At 41.2% G+C, this 20,220-nt stretch overlaps 1 protein-coding gene across 2 annotated transcripts in view; it reads right to left on the reverse strand.

The window, feature by feature from the left end:
• The window catches only part of LGR5 (leucine rich repeat containing G protein-coupled receptor 5), a 129,834-nt gene that overhangs the window by 16,267 nt on the left and 93,347 nt on the right, over positions 1–20,220 (reverse strand). Inside the window, exons 5-12 of one of the 2 annotated variants that reach the window (XM_006062137.3) lie at positions 14,410–14,625; positions 12,621–12,692; positions 9,484–9,552; positions 8,036–8,107; positions 4,916–4,987; positions 4,699–4,767; positions 4,486–4,557; positions 775–840 (exon numbers count right to left, since the gene is read on the reverse strand). In XM_006062137.3, the coding sequence (XP_006062199.1) occupies positions 775–840; positions 4,486–4,557; positions 4,699–4,767; positions 4,916–4,987; positions 8,036–8,107; positions 9,484–9,552; positions 12,621–12,692; positions 14,410–14,625 (708 nt within the window). The remainder of the gene's footprint in view (positions 1–774; positions 841–4,485; positions 4,558–4,698; positions 4,768–4,915; positions 4,988–8,035; positions 8,108–9,483; positions 9,553–12,620; positions 12,693–14,409; positions 14,626–20,220) is intronic. The other variant, XM_025284472.2, reaches the window with a different exon arrangement.

Below are 20,220 nucleotides of genomic sequence, written 5' to 3' on the forward strand. Positions count from 1 at the left end.
GATTCTTTACTGCTGAGCCTAGAGCTACATTCCCAATGCAGCATCGTTCAAACAATTTGAGGATGCCTTTCCAGGTTCTGCCTTCTGAGCCTTTCTTATATTCTTTGAGGGTCTTCAGGAGGGTCAAATGTTTATCTTCCAAAGATGGCTTTTTCCCCCTCCCTTAATTGCCCAAAGGCATTCAGAGAAAAATTAAGTGGCAAAGGATAGATGGTTAATATTGTTTTGATCAAAACCAAAGCATGACTCAAAAAGGCTGATGTCTAATGCAGGAGGCAATTTTAAGAGAGGAATTCTAAAATATTTTATGCAGAAGTTGCATCCGTAGCACCTGAAATAAGACAAATATGGAATCTCCTTTGAAGGTGATTATCGTGAAGCAAACATACCAATAAACTCAAGTTTCTCAGTTTTCAAAATTAATGCCATACATATGAGTTTCACTTGTGTTCAGGAAAAAAAAGATATTAATGCCACTCATTGAAGGTATAAGTTTAGAAAAAATCCACAGCTTAAACAAACCCAATTCATTACTATACCAGGTTAGAGAGAAAAAACTATAATAAATGCTTTGCTTATAGTGTAATGTATGGTAAAATAATATTATCTATGTTTCCCAACTTTACAGCCATCCTATGCAGTCATGTGTGCAAGAAGGGCAAGCTTCACGTGTCTCCCCAGTGAACCACAGGGTAACCAAACCAACGACCCCTGGAAATGTGAGTTTTGGCTCTTGGTTTTCACTTGGTGACTTAGAGACTCTTACAGACATACATTTTCTGAAGCTTTTGGCAGACTGAAAAACTGGGTAAATCTTCTAGCAGGTTGTAAGAAAGGTCTCTGAAAAACAGAAGGTACAAAAGGGAAAAATCTGTTACATATTAGTCGTCAGGAAATATGCTTTTCTCTCCCTTTCCCTTCACGATGATCCAGCTCCCAAAGGCAGACTCTGAACGTTTCCCCAGCCCTGACATGGAGCAGGTAGTCATAGGCATTATTGGATTAAGCAGGAGATTCAGATGTCAACTGAAATGTAACTTGTTATACTTCTTTAATTGATTTAAATAATTTACTTAATGAATTTATTTATATTTTGTTAGTGATGATCTACAATGTTCTAGCTATTATCTTACAGAAACGAGTACAAATTAAGTTAAATAATTGTGCCTCTGTTTCTAAGAGCTGCTATATCTCTACAGCTAAGAGAATGACTGTTGGTTCTTTTCTAATCAACGGAAAAAAAAAAATCCCATCAACAATTCAAAACACAGCACTAACTTTGAAATCAATCATTACAAGGGGGGGAAAATCTAAGCAAGTCTTCAGCCAAAACTCAACAAATTACAGAATAACAAAAACATCTGGACATATTTATAGTATAATATAGCTAATCTAAAACAAGCCATGGTAATTTGCAGAAAGCTTAAAAAAAGAAAGCTAGTAGATAAAGTAACAGATAGATATTAAAAAAATCTTGTCTCATGTTTTAAAAGTTATCTGCTAATCAGCTAACTTATTTTCATGCCTGATTCTAACTCTTAAAACCAGATCACCACTTATGCAACTTAAAAAATCCATACTGTTTTCTGAGAGTATTTTAAATTATTTTATTCTGGTAATTGATTACTTTATCTTATATTTATTGAATACATGGAATTTAAATAGAAGTACAGTTCAACTTACTACACATGAATAATTCAGATAAAGCTGTGTGGAAACACAAATTTGTAGTTTACACTAGAGATTTAAAAGACCAAACCAAACCAGTGAAAAAAATACTCTGCATCTATACACAAATAACACTTGATTAACAATGCCGTGTGCATTTTTGAAAAGTAGTGAATGTGATAAAGTGGACACACATAAAAGCTGATAATAATTTGGCTCGTTCACCTCCACAGACTGCGAGGGGGCCAAGCCGTCCTGTGTAACTCTCAGTAGAGGCATATGAAACCTTCTACATAAAGACACACTGTCACCTCCTACCTACCTTCTACCCAATGATTTTCATGGCTAACATTCATCAAGCACTTCTTATATATAGACACCATGTTTACAGCTTGGCCTGAATTATTTTGTTTAATCCTAGTGGTCACCTTATGAGGGAAATATTGTGTTGATTCCCATACAAAGCAAAATGACTTGACTAAGATCACCAGCTACTCAGTGGGGAAAGCCATGCATAGCCAAGTCATTCCCATGGAAGAGAAGTAACGTGGAGGCAAAATCACTCATGTACGGCGACACTGTCTCATTTAGCAGGTACTCAGTGGATGATCCAGCCACAGGAAGGGAGCACTCAGACCTGTACTTCCAGAACATTAAGCAGACTGGAGTAAAGGTCAAGACCTGTGGTTGTGCTCTCAACTTTAATTCTACTTGGTTGATGTGCTGAATGCATCATTAATGTCTTCTTCAATTCTCTCCTTAAATGAAAAGATATGGGTTGTTATAAAGAACAAATTAATACTATAGATTGACATATTTTGAAAATAGTAAGATAGGGACTTCCTTGGTTGTTCAGTGGTTAAGACTCCACACTTCCAATAAAGGGGGCTTGAGTTCTATCCTTGGCCAGGAAATCCCACATGCCACATGGCCAAAAAAAGAAAAAATGAAAAGAGCAAACAAACAAAAAAACAAAAACCAAAATAACCCAAAAAACAAAAAAGAAAATAGCAAGATACTGCCATTCATACTATTGGAGAAGGACATGGCAACCCGCTCCAGTGTTCTTGCCTGGAGAATCTGAGGGACAGAGGAGCCTAGTGGGCTGCCGTCTATGGGGTCGCACAGAGTCGGACACGACTGAAGCGACTTAGCAGCAGCAGCAGCAGCAGCCGCCATTCATACAATTGCATTCTTTCAGGCCTTTCAAGGTTTCCACTTTAGGAAAGAATAATGTTGTAAAGGAAGTGAGAAAGATGACCATAAGTGCTAACACTTGGGCAAGTTGGGGAAGTGCAAACACATGGGCACGTTGATCGTGCTCCAGGTGCTGGTATAAGTGTTTGACTTGTCGTAACTTACTGAATCCTTATGATGATCCCCTGAAGGAAGTAGATTTTATAGATCTTTTATGGATTGGGAAATGGAGCCTGTCTTTTATAGATTGGGAAATGCAGCCCTTGAAGGAATAAATAACTCGCTCAAGATACTATGATCACAGACAGAAAGGCCAGATTTGAACCAGAAAAATAGACCCCAGAGCCTTTGTTCTTAACCAGCTTGCCAGTCAGCCTCAGCATAGGCAGCTCTAGACTCAGGTGCTTTACCATTCTGTGTGACCTTGTGGAGACAGATGCAATTTAAATACTGCCTCCTTACTTATCAGTTATAATGGGTGAAATCCTGGTCCTGTTACTCAGCCAGCTTCCTCAAAACTGAGCATGTGTCCAGCCTGTCTTAGGTATGGCGGGCAGAATTCCAAGATGGCTGCTGAGATTTCCACCTACTGGTGTCTAGACGCTTTCTCCCAGTTATTCAGTCCCTGAAGAAAGTTCCCATTCTTCCACTTAACATTGTAGAGCTGCGTGCTGTTTGCTACTGGACAAAGCTTGTGCTAGAATCACAGCTGCCACATAAATCTCCTTTCTGAGAACAGAGCCCTGAGAGGGACCCAGGGTGCTTTCTTGACATCCCCGCAATGCTGGAGGAGGTGATAACAGGGCATGGAAGGAGGAGGCTGAAAAATGGAAGGTCAAAACCAGGCTCTCCCAATTCCTATAAACTACGTTTTGTAAAATGTGGAAAAGGCAGAGAACAAAAGTCCCAAGGCAACAGGAATAACACACGCAAATTGTTTACCTGTTAGATGAAACATTAGAACATGGCACCCACAACTATACTGCAAGAATTTTTGGTTGCCTTTATCAAGGTTTGTGTGGGTCGGATAATTTTATTTTGGCATCCATATTGGGTTTCTGATCCATGATTTTTTTTTTTCCCTGCTTTGCAGAGGATTTAGAGGGAGGTGGGAATGAAGTTATATTGGCTTGTTCATATCCATTTTCTGAAAGGAAACGTGTGCCAGTTGAAACGCTGATGGGAGACTGTTTGGGACTTGGAAACAGGGGTCCACTGCCATTATAGTTGTTGTTGTTGTTTATTTGCTAAGTTGTATCTGACACTTTGTGACCCCATGGACTGTAGCCCGCCGGACTCCTCTGTCCATGGGATTTCCCAGGCAAGAATACTGGAGAGGGTTGCCATTTTCTTCTCCAGGGGATCTTCCTGACATGGGGATCAAAGCTGCGTCTCCTGCATTGGCTTTTTTTTTTAACCACTGAGCCACCTGGAACATTCCACTGCTGTTATTACTAGGGTCATATCCAAGAGCCACTTCCCTGGACCAAGGCAGGCAAAGGAGGCCTGACCTCCTGAAGACCTTCAAGGAAAGAACTTTCTCCTCTTTAAAGGATTACTGAAATAATGCCTGTCATTTCAGCCCAGTTTATATAATATTATTGCCTTACTGATACGCACAGCACTTGGAGATTAGGTAACTGATCACAGACAGTTGGAGGAAGAGATGAGATCTGTGCTCCAGTTAAAGTCCTGTTGAAACACAAACCAGACATCATTCTTGTATTCAGACATCATACAGGGACATATTTTGATTCATTGATGTTAAGACTGGTCAGGCTTGAAGGGCAATGGAGATTCTGGGCAAAGTCAAGAGCCTACTCAAGTACTTACAGACTCTCCAGGCTCGCAGTTCCAGTTAAATCAGGAAATTCAGTTATTTGTGAGGCGCCATTCAAAGTCCTAGAAGGAGGAGTACCTGAGTATTACTGGGAGAAAATTCTAGGAAGGGGTCATTTTTATGGCCATTTCAAAACACTTGAAATGTTCATTTGGTCTTCACAGCAACCTTGCAAAGGGAAAATAATCAGTAGGAGAAATAAACACTTACAGTGTTCTTAGTTCAGGTAAATGTTGAAAAGCAGATCTCCCAACAAGCTGGATGGGGTTGTCATAGAAATGTCTGAAAAAATCCAAACACCAATGTCTTATCATAAAACTTGAATGACAAATGAATATTCCTTCCAAATTTCAACAAATAAAATTACATTATTTATGTAATTTTGATTATTTGACTTTAGGTAAACTTCAAAACTATTTCACTCACATTATGAGGCTTTTGGTAAGAAATCCATACTATTGAAAATTTCTGACAAGGCAGATTTGAATGTTAGCTACTATGAGAAAAGCAAGTGAACTGGCTGTTTTTTAGTCACTAAGTCGTGTCTGACTCTTTTGCCACCCCATGGACTATAGCCCACCAGTCACCACTGTCATGGGATTCTCTAGGCAAGAATATGGAGTGGGTTGCCATTCCTTCCTCCAGGGGGATCTTCCTGACCCAGGAATGAACCCCGGTCTCCTACATTACAGGTGAAATCCTTACCAAGAGCCACTTGGGAAGCCTGAACTGACTGTGTAACACTTAAGACTCTTCCTCTACCTCCAATATCTAGAATATCCATCGAGTGGCAAAATGTTATTCAAGGTGCTGGCAGTTATATCATTAGCTAAGGAAGATGAAATTCTCTATATTTACATGAGGGTCAATATCCTCTGGTCAAATCTTACAGCATACATAAAGGATTCTTCATATTTGAGAGGAAATTTGCTACTCTGGGTTTTGTAACATTAGATTTTTAAAATTTAATTATTGCTCTAAAAGTTAACACATTATTAGAACTGAAAAAATATTTTGTTTTATGGGTGTTTTCAATGTAATGATATTTGAACTGCCTGGTAACTGGGAATTGAAGAGAACTTGGGGGGATGGTCAGGAGGGTTGGCTTGAGCCATGCAGAAAGCTGAGAATATCGGTGAAACAAGTAGGTGTCTAAGTTAAATAGACAACCCTGACTGTGTTTCATAGCAAGAGAATGACAACACGGATGCTGTGCTTCCAGGGGGATCACTCTGCTAGTGGTAGAGGCAGGGAGGTGAGTCTTAGACTGGTCAAAATCTAGAGGATTTAGGGGGGGGGAATGAAGTGGCAGAGGGGATGGAAAGAAGTCATGGATAGGATGGGGTCTACGGAGGTAGAAATTAGCCTGGGTAGCCAATGCAACAAGAAAAACAAAGAAATTGAGTCAGGGTGGGGAGTGTGGGCGGGAGTGGCAGTGGCAAGGGCTAGAAATAGCGGCAGAAGCAAGGAGAAAAGTGTTTCCTGGAGAAATATTCATGGCCACCGTGTAGTGGATAGGAGAGCTAATCAATATTGGGGACTGTGAGTCCTCTTCATGGGTCATTACCATATCAAAAGAGTGATTAAGGAAACCAGTCCTGTGGCTTCAAGAAACAAAAGGGGCAAAGAAAGGCAATACAATCTGCCAACTTCCAGTATGTAAATAGTCTCTAATGAGAACTAATGTTTGTTGGCAATAAACTTTAACCCCTTAGTTTGCCAACAGACTGTCAGAACATTTCAGAAATGATGAATGGTATGTCTTTTTCTCAGTTGTCAGGGCTAATTGGGATTCCAGCTCATTTGTGACAAATGCTACCCGGTCCCAGAAAGCCTCTCCGTCAAGTTGGCACAGGACACGGATTATCTGCCAAGAAGTGCCCTGAGAGTCCTGTTCAGAAGTTATCCTTACTCCCCCTCCTCCATATTTCAGACCTCTCCCCCATGACCTCAGGCCAATACTATGCCCCAAACCTGCCAGTTGTCTTTGAACTAAGAGCCAGACTAATACTTACATATTTTCACCTTCCTATACATACCTACACATGATTAATTTTCTGTTTGTGCTAAATATGAAACACAAAATTAATCATATTTTGAAGCGGTAACTCTATCTTATGCCATTATGGCATATAAATCCTCATATACACATTTCTAGAACATAGGCATCTTTCTAGAATTACACCCTAGTTTGTATAAAAGTAACTCAGTGTTTGGACTTAAACATGAATGTGTATAGAGACTTAGTATAAAATGGTAGTTCCCTCATCTCCCCCTCCTTCTTGCAGTAAGGGACCTCCATTGTATGTAATAATATATATATCTACTTATATTTTAGCTTATTGAGGTATAATTGACACACGCATGTATTATTGTGCATGCTCAGTTGTGTTTTACTCTTTGTGACCCCATGGACTGTAGCCCACCAGGATCCTCTGTCCATGGGATTTTTCGGGCAAGAATGCTGGAGTGGGTTGCCATTTCCTTTTCCAGGGGATGTTCCTGACCCAGAGATCGAACCCAAGTCTCCTGCATCTCCTGCATTGGCAGGTGGATTTTTTTTTCCCCCCACTGAGCCACCTGAGAAGCCCCAACTGAAACATAAAATTGTATATTTAAAATTTACATGGTGGCTATTGGTTGAATGTATATATTGTGAGGGCTTCCCAGTTGGCACAGTGGTAAAGAATCTGCCTGCCAATGCAGGAGATGCAGGTTCAATCCCTGGATTAGGAAGATACCCTGGAGTAGGAAATGGCAACCCACTCCAGTATTCTTGCCTGGAAAATTCCATGGGTAGAGGAGCCTGGTGGGCTACAGTCCAAGGGTCCCAAAGAGTCAGACACAACTGAGTACACATACACACATACATTGTGAATGAATTCCCCCCATGTAGTTATTTATCACTTACTTATCTTTTTTGGTGAGAATATTTAATATAATAATCTATTTTTCTACTATACTTGGGTTCAAATTCTGAATGATCAGGTGACTTTGACATTGACATTTAAAAAATCAGTTTTATTACTTAGACAATAGAGATAAGCAAAAAAGCATTTCATAAGATGATTGTGAAGTGAGACTAAGCATTTGAAGATACCAAACATAAGGCAATGAACATTTTAGGTCCTAGAAAAAGAATCTTTGATATAACTTCAGCATTCAGCTAAAATCTAGCAAAACATCTCCACATATACTTCTCTGTATGGATTTTTACAGTGACTGAGACAAAACTTGGGCAAATATAGAACATTTATTGTATTATGCTTAAAAGTACAATGCATGCTATATTGCCGGATAGAAAAATTGAAAAGAGCTACAACCACTTACATTGTAATAAGAGAAGGGTTGCCTACAAAGGCCTTCTCTGGTATCGACTTGATATTGTTGCTATGAAATCCTCTAGAAAGAGAGGAAAAGACAGTTTATAGAAAGTAACCTGTGGGGTAAAATCATTTCATAGTCCCTTCCCCAAACCTGTGGCAATAATCAGCATTTTTAGTAACCAGAGGATAAGGTTAAATTTGTCCATGCATTTTGAAACTTTCACGCCCTCACTCCCTAGGAGAAAAGGAAATCACAAGCTGTCATCTTGAATGAGGAATAAGGAATCTGAAAATAATAACCGTGCTTTATGGAAACTTATAACCTAGTGTTATAAAAAGAAACCATCCATCCATTACTATCCAACAGAGCATCATGGTCTAACAACTTGAGACAGAGGAAACCATCTTTGGAGAAAGGATTATGATCACTCCTCCTGACCCCATTTGCAGCCAGGAGAAGAGAAAATTGACTTAAGCTGCAGTTAAGTGGAGATTTAGGTAATCTCCTTATGAGGACAAAATTTCCTGAGCTGAAGAAAGGTGCCCCAGCTCAGTGAGTCTGTAATAACAAATTGATTCTCATCTATCGGTGTGATGTCATCTGACTGGCAGAGGGACAGAGTCAGTGGTCTTGGTCTACATGGGTCTGTGGCTGAAGGAGGTGAGTGGCAGTTTTGGGGCTGCCTGAGCCAGACAGTGGTGACTTCTTGGGTAAGTGCCACATGGGCGTCCTGCGGCAGAACCCCACAGAGGCTTTTTCTTATAAACAAGCCCTGCTGTCTACCTCCTTTAGCTGTGTGTCTTATTTCTGTCTGCCAAGAGAAGAGGTTCTGTGTTTATTTTTCTTTCCAAGTGTTAGAACATTACAAATGCTATTCATGTATTTAGGTATTAAGAAAAGTAATTAAATTATAAATATAAAAAGATAATATATGCAACCTAATAGCTGAAAGTTAGCTTTATCATAGTAAAATGGTGGGGTTCTTTAAAAATTAAATAATATTTATGAAGCATTAAAGGAATATGGAATAATGTATAGGAAGGCATCTAACATTATACTAAGCCTGTACACTGTGTTCATCTAGTCCTAGACTCATGCAATCTAGAGAAGTTTGTTGCTGGATATGCTCAGCAAATTAGTGAATTCCAATATAGTTCTCTACATACCTATAGAGCATATATAAATGTTGGAAAAATATGACTTAGCAAAAGAGAATGGCTTAGAGAAAGACATACTTCTTTCCTAATAAACACAGAGAAATCCATCATAAATTTTAAAAGATTATCTGCTATTTTTGGTGATAGAATCAAATTAAAATACATTTTAGATGTAGTTAACCATCATTTATATGACCTTTCAAATTCTTCTTAGTCATATGATATACAGTAGTCAAACACATTTTAAAATACATTCACAAAGAATAGTTCTCCCACTAAATGTGTCCTACTTACAGTTCTTTAAGGTTGGAGAGTGTCCTGACTGCAGTGGGGAATTCATCAAGATTATTATAATTTAAATCTCTGAAAATAAGTAAATAGCATGTTCAGGTTTTCATTTAAAAATTCATGTACATGACATTTACGAGGAAAGTTAACACGATCTTCCAATGGCCCAGTATCACTGATAGCAATTCCTTCTCTTAAAGGAGAGAGACTTTGTTGGCTTGCTGAGCACCATCATTCTACAAGTATCTGCACTGAAATGATCATTAGACTGATTCTGAGAAATTTCAAAGAGTCAAGGCTCAATGGCCCTGGGCATTAAAAAAAGGGAAGGAGTTGGGATGGACATGTACACACTGCTATATTTAAAATGGATGACCAACAAGGACCTACTGTGGATAGCACGTGGAACTCTGCTGAAGGTCGTGTGGCAGCCTGGATGGGAGGGGAGAGCTTGGGGGAGGATGGATACATGTACATGTGTGGCTGAGTCCCTTCTCTGTTCACCCAAAACTATCACAACATTGTTTGTTAATTGGCTATACCCTAATACAAAATAAGCACTTTTTTTTAAAGGATGTACGGCATTGTGAATGTCCAAGTGTCTTGAGCATCAGGCCAGGTGTTTGTGGCTGGCTGATGCCGTTCTTCACCTGAACCTGGGTCACCAAGCTGCCAACGAGTGTGTGCCCTGCTCGACCGCCTCTGCTTTCCTGGCCCCGCCTCCACCCTCTGACTTTGGCCCGTCGCTTTTCAGAGCCTCTCCTGAGAGGACCTCTAGGAAGGAGGCTTTATTCCTGACTCAGGTGCAGTTCCGGCCTTTCTCCCAGCCTGAAGTCCAGGGTGATGGCCTGCATCTGCAGGCGCTGATGTGATACAGGGTGCTCTGAAGGACATCAGGTCTAGAATATCCACATGGTCACAAATAAGGATTCGTTTTCCTGGTCTGTGAGGCAAAGCTCTATCATCCTTCATGCATGGACAGGGAACGACCAGACCATCAATCTCAAGTCATTTGTCTCTCTGTTATGACACAAATGACTTTTCAATTCCATTGCTCACAAGTGCTTTATAGACTTACTCCACCTCCGATCTACAGCTCCATGTGAAAAAGTAATTGCCTCCTGATCTCTGGGAAAGGCAGATTTCCCAGATGACGCAGAAAAACCTTTTGGTCAGGCAATCAGATGTGGTTAGATCTTCCTCTGTGGGGAAGAATTGCTATTTAATTTTAAGAGAGAGATAATTTGACCGAGTTAAACATGAATCAAGATTCCTACTTGTCTGGCACAAACCATCCTTAAGCTATACAGCAGGCAGGAAACTTGTGTCTTTTGTGGACATAAATTTTCTTCCTGTTTGTAAGTCTCTCCAGATGCTCTGTTTTGATTAAATGAGGATTGGATCCTTATAAGTTACTCAGATTTCTAGTGACGGAAAGGAAGATGTTGGGAATAAATTGGTTATTTTACCTATCCTCTGGAGCCCTGGGCAAAGTGAGGGAAGAGGGGACATTAAGACTTTTATGAATTTTCCCTGAATGTATGAATCGCCTGAATTTGCAATCCTGGGTCCTCATGTCAAACATGGGGAAAAAAAAAAAAAGAAAGACTATTTAAGGAAATAACCTATCAAAGCCCATCTTGTTTTCTGTTCCTATTGAGTTGAAAAGGACTGGAAGGTGCTTTCCATTGCTAAGATCCCCAGTACAACCCTTGTGTAATTAAAGGAGAATTTCTAATTTTTCCAAGCAGCTGATGTGAACAGCTTGCCTGTGCCATTAAGCTGACTTCAAAGTCCTGCCTAGACACATTCACCTTTGGCATCTCCACAGGAGGATGGTTCCTCCCTTCTCAGAGGAAACACAGTGACTTAGTAACCTGGAAGGACAGCTGTTAGGTCCCTCAGGAAATGAGTGAACGCAGGTCCGGTTAGACGTTGTGCTGACCAGGTACATATCGCTAAGTTCCATATGCAAATGAACAGTGGGCTCCAAGGCCACAGGAGAGGCGTTCTTTGGTCACAGCCTTCTGCTGTCCAGGTCAGAGCCGGTGTTGTAGATTCAGTGATTCTGTGAGGCTTATTTTGTGTGCACGCTAAGTCACTTCAATCATGTCTGACTCTTTGTGACCCTACAGACTGTAACCCACCAATCTCCTCTGCCCATAGGATTTCTCAGGCAAGAATACTGGAGTGGGTTGCCATTTCCTTCTCCAGGGGATCTTCCTGACCCAGAGATCGAACTCTCGTCTCTTGCATTGGCAGGCAGTTTCTTTATCACTGAGCCACCTGAGAAGCCCCAAACATGGATTTTGGAGTCAAATTAAAGAAGGAAGCAAGCCTCAGTTTTGCTGCTAACTGACTCTGTCACGTTGATAAATAACTTTAGTGGACCCTAAAAATGGTTATCTTTTTCTCTCTCTCTCTTTCTTGCTCTCTTTTTTGGCTGTACCACTCAGAATGAAGAACTTCCCTGACCAGGGATTGAACCTGAGCCCCCCATAATGGAAGTGTGGAGTCTTACCCACTGGACCCTTGGGGAAATCTTGGAGCCTAAAAAGGGGTCATAGTACCTGTTCTCATAGGATGGTTGTAGGACTGATTTGAAACCATGTGTGCTGAATGCTCAGTACAATATTTGGTTAGAGACACACTCAATAAAGGGTAGGTGTTATTACATTTTAGACTTTTGAGTTGCTCCTGCAGGAACCTCCACTGTTTGCTGATGAGATGCCTGTTCCTCTTTGATTGGACAGAGTCTGGCACTTGCTCGTTTGCATCCTCTCATTCAGTGGAGAGGGCCTAACTCATGAATGGTGAGCCTGAGTGACAATACTGAACTGATCCCTGACAGAGAGTACACATTCCTGAGCAAACAGTCGCTGCTCAGTAGAGGACATCTCGTTTAGCTTCTAACGATTCCAACTAATTTATCACCCTTGTTAGATTAAAATAAAATCTCAGTTTTATGGTTTGGCTCTGTAGAGTGTGTATAGGGGCGTAAGATAAAGCCACTGTAAATGTCTGTTTAAGGCTCAGGCAATTAACCAAACCAAATGGCAATTTTGACTTTAAGGCTATTTTGATTCCTTCCAAATAGTCATGAAAACACTGAGAAAAGGGCAACAAATAAAAGGTCAACTCACAAAGTCTCTAGGCTGTGGAGCCCATCAAAGCATTTCTTTCCCAGGGAGTGGATTCTATTGTTATGGAGATGTCTGCAGGAGAACATTACAGACAGTCAGGAAGGCGCATTGCACAGGGAAAGTGAGGCAAAACGTTTTGATTGCTGAAATCCAAAAACACTTACTCTAAAGAATGCACTAATTATATGTAAGAAATGCTTTGTTTAACATTTCTGTTTGCTTGCTTTGAAGGCTTTATGCCCCATTCACTCTTACCAGAGATGACTCTATACCACAGAATTTAACAGTCACAGTTTTACCTTTTGGGTTTGAGATATCATGGAGTGAATAATAATTGTGGAATTAGCAACAAGGCTGGTAAAAGTAAATTCAGGTTGCTCAGTGTGGCTTTGGGATACAGAACATTAAATAGAGATTCTGACCAACATCAACAAATGGAGGGTGGAGAGGAGGTCGTCCGAGGTGTATGCAGCGAATTTTCTACCACAGCTGACGGCTTATCGTGGCTGCTTTGCCAGGGTGGGGCCACAGGTTAATAGGAAAGAACAATTTCAGCCACAGAGAATGGGGATCAGATTTTTTGACTGCCCAAGGAGATTAGTTATCTTGTCATAGTATAAATGTGTTTGATTATCATCTTTGGCTCAATGATAAGTCGGTTACATCAGGGCCAGTGAGAACAGCTGTGTGCATAACTGAAAACTGGACCAAGTCCCAGAGGGATTTTTGGGAAATGGGCTTAAGGAGGTCAAGGAGGGAGAGAAGAGCTGAATTTCTGTAAATTCATTCCCTATAGTGGAGGGAAACATTAAAGCACCAAAAGCATCATCTTTGTATATGAACTTCAGGATAGAAATTTGTTAATGTCACCCCACATGTCCGATCCTTTCAGACAAAGATTGCTATTCTAATAAATATATGCTGGTATCATGTGAGATCTATGTGGTACTTATTGAGGATCTTTTACAGGCAACACATGACGGGAACCTCAAAAGATGGATGAGATGCTGGCCAGCCCTCAAAGGAGTACACACCACAGGGCAAGAGACAGCCCCATCAAGAAAAGTGGAATGCCTGAAGCCCGCGGTGGGCTGGGGGCAGGAAAGCAGCAAAGGCAGAAACAGTGCAGCAGCCGCTTTCCTCGAAGCAAGCTCACCTTCGAGCCTTTCAAGCAGCTCCTGTTGTCCTCTGCAGCACTGACTGACTACTGTATTATACACGTGGGGCATACTGCTGCCCTCTTGAACCGTTTATTTTTCCAACTATTACTTGAGATCATTTTAGTTTACTTAAAATAATGAAATCTAGACCTCAAAGGGAAAAAGCCTTACAAATGCATAATTTGTTGTTAAGGGTTTGTCCCTTGCTTCTGTTACCTTGGAAGGGGTTCAAGAGGTACTTATTAAATAATAAGAAGGGCGTATTTCAATTTGACCTGCATTACACATTAGTATCAGAAATAAGGGATTTTTATTAACTTTGGTCATGGGACTAACTATACAGTGTGGTGATTACCTGTGTAATATACAATGGTTTCCCTGAGAGAGAGGTCATATTTTGTTATTTCTGAATGCCTAGCAGTGCTTAGCAGTTACCAGGTGCTCGATAAATGTTGTTTAATTCTTTTACACGATTAAATATTTAGAGTCATTTTGGGGGGTTTTCCTCCCTTAAAATGTCCCTCTTCAAAGTCTGAAGGGCTATCATTCTAAGGTCAAGGTCCCACAGAGAATTACAAGGTCTTAGTGAATTTAGAAACTGTTAGGGGGGAAAAATCAATAAAACTTACAGAACCACCAAGCTGGAGAGGTTTCCAAAGGCATAGTCTGGTATGTGGTGTATTTTGTTCAGGGCCAAGGTCATGGCCTGCAGTGCTGATAAGCTCCTGAAAGCCTGGACCGGGATCTCCGTCAGCGCGTTGTCATCCAGCCACAGGTGCCTCAGGGAATGCAGGCCGCTGAAGCAGCTGGGGGGCACGGAGCTGATGCGGTTGGCATCCAGACGCCTGGGGAAGAAAGCGAGAAAGAGTGGAAAGCAGAGAGCAGAGCGCAGGCAGAAGACAGGCTCTGCAGGAGAACCTCGACACGCCGATCAACGAGAGTGAGGCGGGGCTGGGGCCGCAGGAGCCCGACACCTGCGGCGTCTGCCTCCTGGTAGCCTTCTCTCCGGGTGCGAGCAGGACCACTGCTGTGAGATCCCACATGGCTGTGAGTCTTTTCCAGGCTTGGGAGGACCATGCTTTCCAGCAAGGAGGTGGCCTCCTCTGGGCTGTAGTGTTTCAGCTGATGATCCTTTAGCTTTCCTTTCTGACACCAAGAGAAAGACAGCCCCTCTGCTCCTTCCCACATCAACCAAGTCAGACAAATGTTGTTGCCTTCCTGGACTGTTTTGAACACACAAAACATACTTATTTTGGTTCATTGAGCTGTGGGAAAAGATTATTTCAGCATTTGAAAAGGACTGAGTAATTTTTACAAGGCTAGGTCAGGGAGATTCCCTGGAGGAGGGCATGGCAACCCACTGCAGTATTCTTGCCTGGAGAATCCCATTGACAGAGGAATCTGGCAGGATGCAGTCCATGGGGTCGCAGAGTGGCATACGACTCAAGTGACTTAGCACGCATGCATGAGTAACTTTTACAAGGCTGTTAGAGATATGCTTCAGGGAGGGGGAGGCACCCCTCGCCCCTTAGTACTCTGCTGCAAAGCCTAAAACAAGCTGGCTTTCTTGTTCATCCTAACCAATGGCATTGAGCAGATGTTTGCTTTCATTGACATTTTAAATGAATAGTAAAATTAATAGCGTTCCCAGTTTTTGCTTGCTTTTTCTACACATCACTTTTTTTTTTTAATGGGGAAATACGTCTAAAAATAGGTCTAGTTAATAAGCTGCTGCAGCTTCGGAGCCAGTAGAGGGAGTGCAATACATTTATTTTACCCTCATCCAGCCTAGAACAGCATCCAGCCTGTAACAGCAATGCCTTAACTTTTCTTACTGGCGTGACCAGACACAAATTGAAGTTTTCTGTAAGGTGCATGAAGCATAGGACCCTCGACATTCAGTTATGCATCCACCAGCCCTCACTTTTTTTTTTTTTCAATCTGTTCTTAAGACTCACACATTTATTTGCATTTTCAAAGCTAGGATTTAAAAAAAGAAGAGTTGCATTTTAAGCAGTGCATGTATTAGGAAGGATTAGAACATCACGAGTGGATTTTGAAAAATGTTTTAGGAAGCATTTAAGACTAAACAGATGCAGGAAGCACTCGAGGATCATGAAATAATCCCCTGCAGACCAAATTTAAACAGCTTAGAAGCAGCATTCTCTGTGGTAGGGAGCGCCTCTCCACGAAAAGTGGCTTCCCCACTTTCGGTCACATTCCGAAAGTGTCACATGTCATTCCACTCCTGCTCTGGCCCCTGCTTCTCCCGACTGAAGGGAGAAGGCATGCCCTCCAGGCCCCGAGCCAAGCTTTTAAATTTAATTTAATTTTTTAATTGGAGGAAAATTGCTTTCCAGTGTTGTGTTGGTTTCTGCCATACAGCAATGCAAATCAGCCATAATTGTACCTATAGTACCTCCTTCCTGAGCCTCCCTCCCCTCCCCTCCCCCACCCCCTAGGTCAAGTTTTGATGCTGAGATAAGGTCACTTGGAACAAATAAGTCTGATGCCACAGTCCATTCACAATCAAATTTCCAGAAGAATAGCTATCACTGTAGGCAGCAGACTCGCACTTCCAGATATCTCAAGGTTCTGTCTACAAACAGTACAGGAAACGTTCAGGCAAACCCAACGTGGTCCCTTTCCCTCAATCCAGCAACAACATGCTCCACCCATGTTTAAATAAGGTTCACTTTCATCAGGGCATGAGGAGGTGCTTGTTTTTGTTTGACTAGGAGTAAAGCACATATGTAAACTCTCCTTAATGACTGCACTGATTAAAGCATGAAGACGTTATTTAAATACTATGAGCTTCCGAGTTTTTGTTGACATATTGTCTGATGATTGCCAGTGGCTTACGCAGTGAAACTGCAAGTGGCTTCTAAGTCCTGAAAAGGACTGACCTTCAAGTTCAGTGCAAAGGGGGGGCATGTACAGAAAAGGCTCTCTCTGCATTGAGTCACAGGCTTGTCTTTTTCGATATTTAAATTACTACCAAAGTTTCTGCAGGATCTCAAGTGATTCTGGCATCAGTTCCCAAAGTTAAGAAGCCCATTTCTCTGGATAGATGTCTTTTACGAATCATTTCTCCCGCCAGTAAAAAGGATGTAATCTGGTTTTCACACCATAATCTCAGAGCAATGTACTATCTGAAATGAAATGAGTAGGACCCGGCAATTGTTCACATTCCAAATTTAACACACCCAGACCTGTTACTTGGCATCCTGAGTGTGACACTAAATGTTTCTCTGTCTCAGCAGTTTCTTCATCTAAGAAGCTCCCCATAAATATACTCCTTCTCATTGTAGTGTTTTGAAGTCCATGTCCATCTGGCTGCAGTGGTTCAAATCTATTTCAGAGAGTGGTATATTATTCATGCTCAGAGGTAGTATCCGATTTAATCTTAACAGAAGATCTCAAGACAAATTTGAGTGTGGAATTCATTATTCAGCCACTTGCACAGGTGGTTCTTGCAGAACAAGGTTAAGACTGTGGACAAAGCAGCTGGCAGGGCACAAGTTGTGCCTATTCAGCGAGTAAACAAAGAGCTCATATTATGTCAACCTGGTCTTTAGGGGCAGCTGGACATTGTCCATTCACATGCTTGAAAAACGCAATATTGAAGTGCTAGACTTTAAGGAAAACACCACCATGTGGTACATGAAAACACATGTAGAAATGTCAGGAGCAGCAAAAATAACTATGTATATAACTCCACTTTTTCAGGCTTTCTTTGTCATCATTCCTATTTCCTGCAGGTCACAAGGATGTGTGTGTTTGTGTGTGTGTGTGTGTGTTCAGTCATCTCAGAATCTGTGAAAAAGTGAAGAGACTTGGGATGAGAAATTTTGAGTCCAAGTCAAATAACAGCTATATGACCATGGCCAAGTCAACAGACCTCAGCTTTCACATCTATAAATTGGGGATAACTGCTCTATCTAATGGATGGCTTTATGATTAAAGAAAATAATACAACAAGACTTTGTAAACTATAAAGCCCCTTAATGATTTTACATTATTATTGCTTGAAGTGGGTTAACAGTTGGTGTTTTTGTGCTTTGACATAGAAACCAGTCAGAAAAAAAGAAGAAACTCACATTTTCCCTTAGTCAAACATTGGTTACATGAGTGCCACCTGTCAGTAAATTTCAGTTCTGAGACATGCAGACTACTCTTTCATCCCTTGTAACAGAAACAATGAAGTGGTGTCTGCAAACAGACTTAACAAGTCACCCTTCCTTTCCAGCCTCCAGTATTATCATTACGTGTGTGTGTCAGTATCACAGAGGGCGAATAGTTTTGCTCCTGTTACATTACTGAATAGTACGTCTTCACTCTGAAGGCAAAGGAGAAGTGATGACATATGGTAGATGGCACATTGTCAGAGAAAGTTTCTAGCAATGGTCTTGGCATTGAAATATCCATTGATAATGTGGCAGAAGCAGCATAAAGCCTGCAAGCAGTTAGGCATAGCAAAATAAAACACTTTAACACGGCCCCACCTTCTTTCCGACAAACAAACCTCTTAATTATGATCTTGAAATGCGGTATGAGATGTATGGAGAGAGTAACATGGAAACTTACATCACCATGTGTAAAATAGATAGCCATTGGGAATGTGCTGTATGGCTCAGGAAACTCAAACAGGGGCTCTGTATCAACCTAGAGGGGTGGGTTGGGGCGTGAGATGGGGGGGAGTTCAAAAGGGAGGGGAATATGTATACCTATGGCTGATTCATGTTGAGGTTTGACAGAAAAGGGCAAAATTCTGTAAAGCAATTATCCTTCAATTAAAAAATAAATAAACAAAAAAGAAAAGTAATGACTATATGAGAAATCACATGCATTGTATGCACCATTTGTTCCTTATAACTTACAGAAAATGATAGATAAAATAACATTTCACTCTACTTCTTCAAGTCGCATGGAACCACCTACATAAGGAATGTATGGGAAACTGGAAAGTGCACTGAATTAGGAGAAATAAGACACAGATTTAACTCAAGATTGTCACTTATTAATTCTGAGATCAGGGAGCATCCTGATTAATTTCTCTGAGGGTCAATTTCCATATCTGTAAAGCAGTATCACAGCAGGTCACAAAATTATTATGGGAATTAAATGAGAAAAACATATGTGGAAGGATTTTGTAAGTGGTAAATCACTTTACAGATGATAGGCTTTTTATGTGAGAAAAAGTTTCGCATTTAGGAAATGGCATCATTCCTCGCTTTCCCAAAGTTTCTTTTATTTTTTTTCTGAAGGCCTTAATCATTTGTAATGTCAAATATCTCTATAGTAGATTGCCTTTTTTTTTTTTGTCATGTGAACCGGCAGGATGACTGATCTTCCACTCACTGTACATCCTTAAAGTGCATGTTTTGATTGGTGTTATAGGAAGGCTTCCCTCACAGAGAAAAGGAGATGCACAAATCTTTTGTGTTATTCTAGCAAAGGTCCAAAAAGGCCTCAAAGGCGAAAGTGGCTGAGGAAAAAGAAGATATCATCTGATGCCAGAACACAATTTTTATTAAGTATGAGCTTTTGCAATGTCACTTAGAGGATCACAACCGATGAGAAATGGATCTGTTCTGACTTTGGGTGTATGTTGAAACAACTTCTTCTTTGCGGGAGGACTGGAGGGCGGGGCCTCCACAGATGCCTACAGGGGTTTTATTGGACTAACTGCTGCGCCGAGGGGGCTGTTTCTCAGGGCCCTGGGTCATGTCTTCTCATCACTGGCACCTGCTCAGGACATCCACTTCAGCCTGATGGGCTTCAATAACTTTGAATAGCCAAGGTAAGCATTTGGAGGCGGGATAACTTCAGTCCCAGGAAGTTTCTGGGTTACTTCCCTGTGAGAAATGTCTTGCCACCACCCCCACCCCCCTCAAGCATTCTTTAAGATCTGTGTGAAAATATTCCTCTGGGGTGGGTGTGTCGTGCTGCCTGCAGAAGACTAGACACACTGATAATGGGTGTGCTGTGGGGAGGTCAGGCTGCTAGCTGAGTGCAGGAGGAGCTAGGGGACAGGAAGTGACCAAGGTGGGTGTAGTCATGGGGTGAGAAAGGACGCGTGCTAGGAAGAAGTGTGGGGAGGTGGAGCAAGGCCTGGGATGAAGGACATTAATTAAATAAGTAACCTGACCAAACAGGGTGACTTGGTAGATGTGACCAGAAAGGAAGACAAGGAAGCTAGGTGGCTCAGTGTTCCGGGCAGCTGGAACTGTGCAGAGGTGAACGTTAGCCGGTATTATATAAATGAAAGATAAAACAGATCTTCATGTTCATTGTGAATACAGTTCCGTAATATCAATGTATCCTATGTGAGGAAGAACTGAAAGGTAATGGGCAAAAAAAAAAAAAAAAAAAAAAAAAAAAAAATCAATTTTTAATGTCAGGAAAAAGCAAAAAAAAAAAGTTATTTTCTTACCTTC

The sequence above is a fragment of the Bubalus bubalis genome, chromosome 4, assembly GCF_019923935.1.
Source record: "Bubalus bubalis isolate 160015118507 breed Murrah chromosome 4, NDDB_SH_1, whole genome shotgun sequence".
NCBI lineage: Eukaryota > Metazoa > Chordata > Mammalia > Artiodactyla > Bovidae > Bubalus > Bubalus bubalis.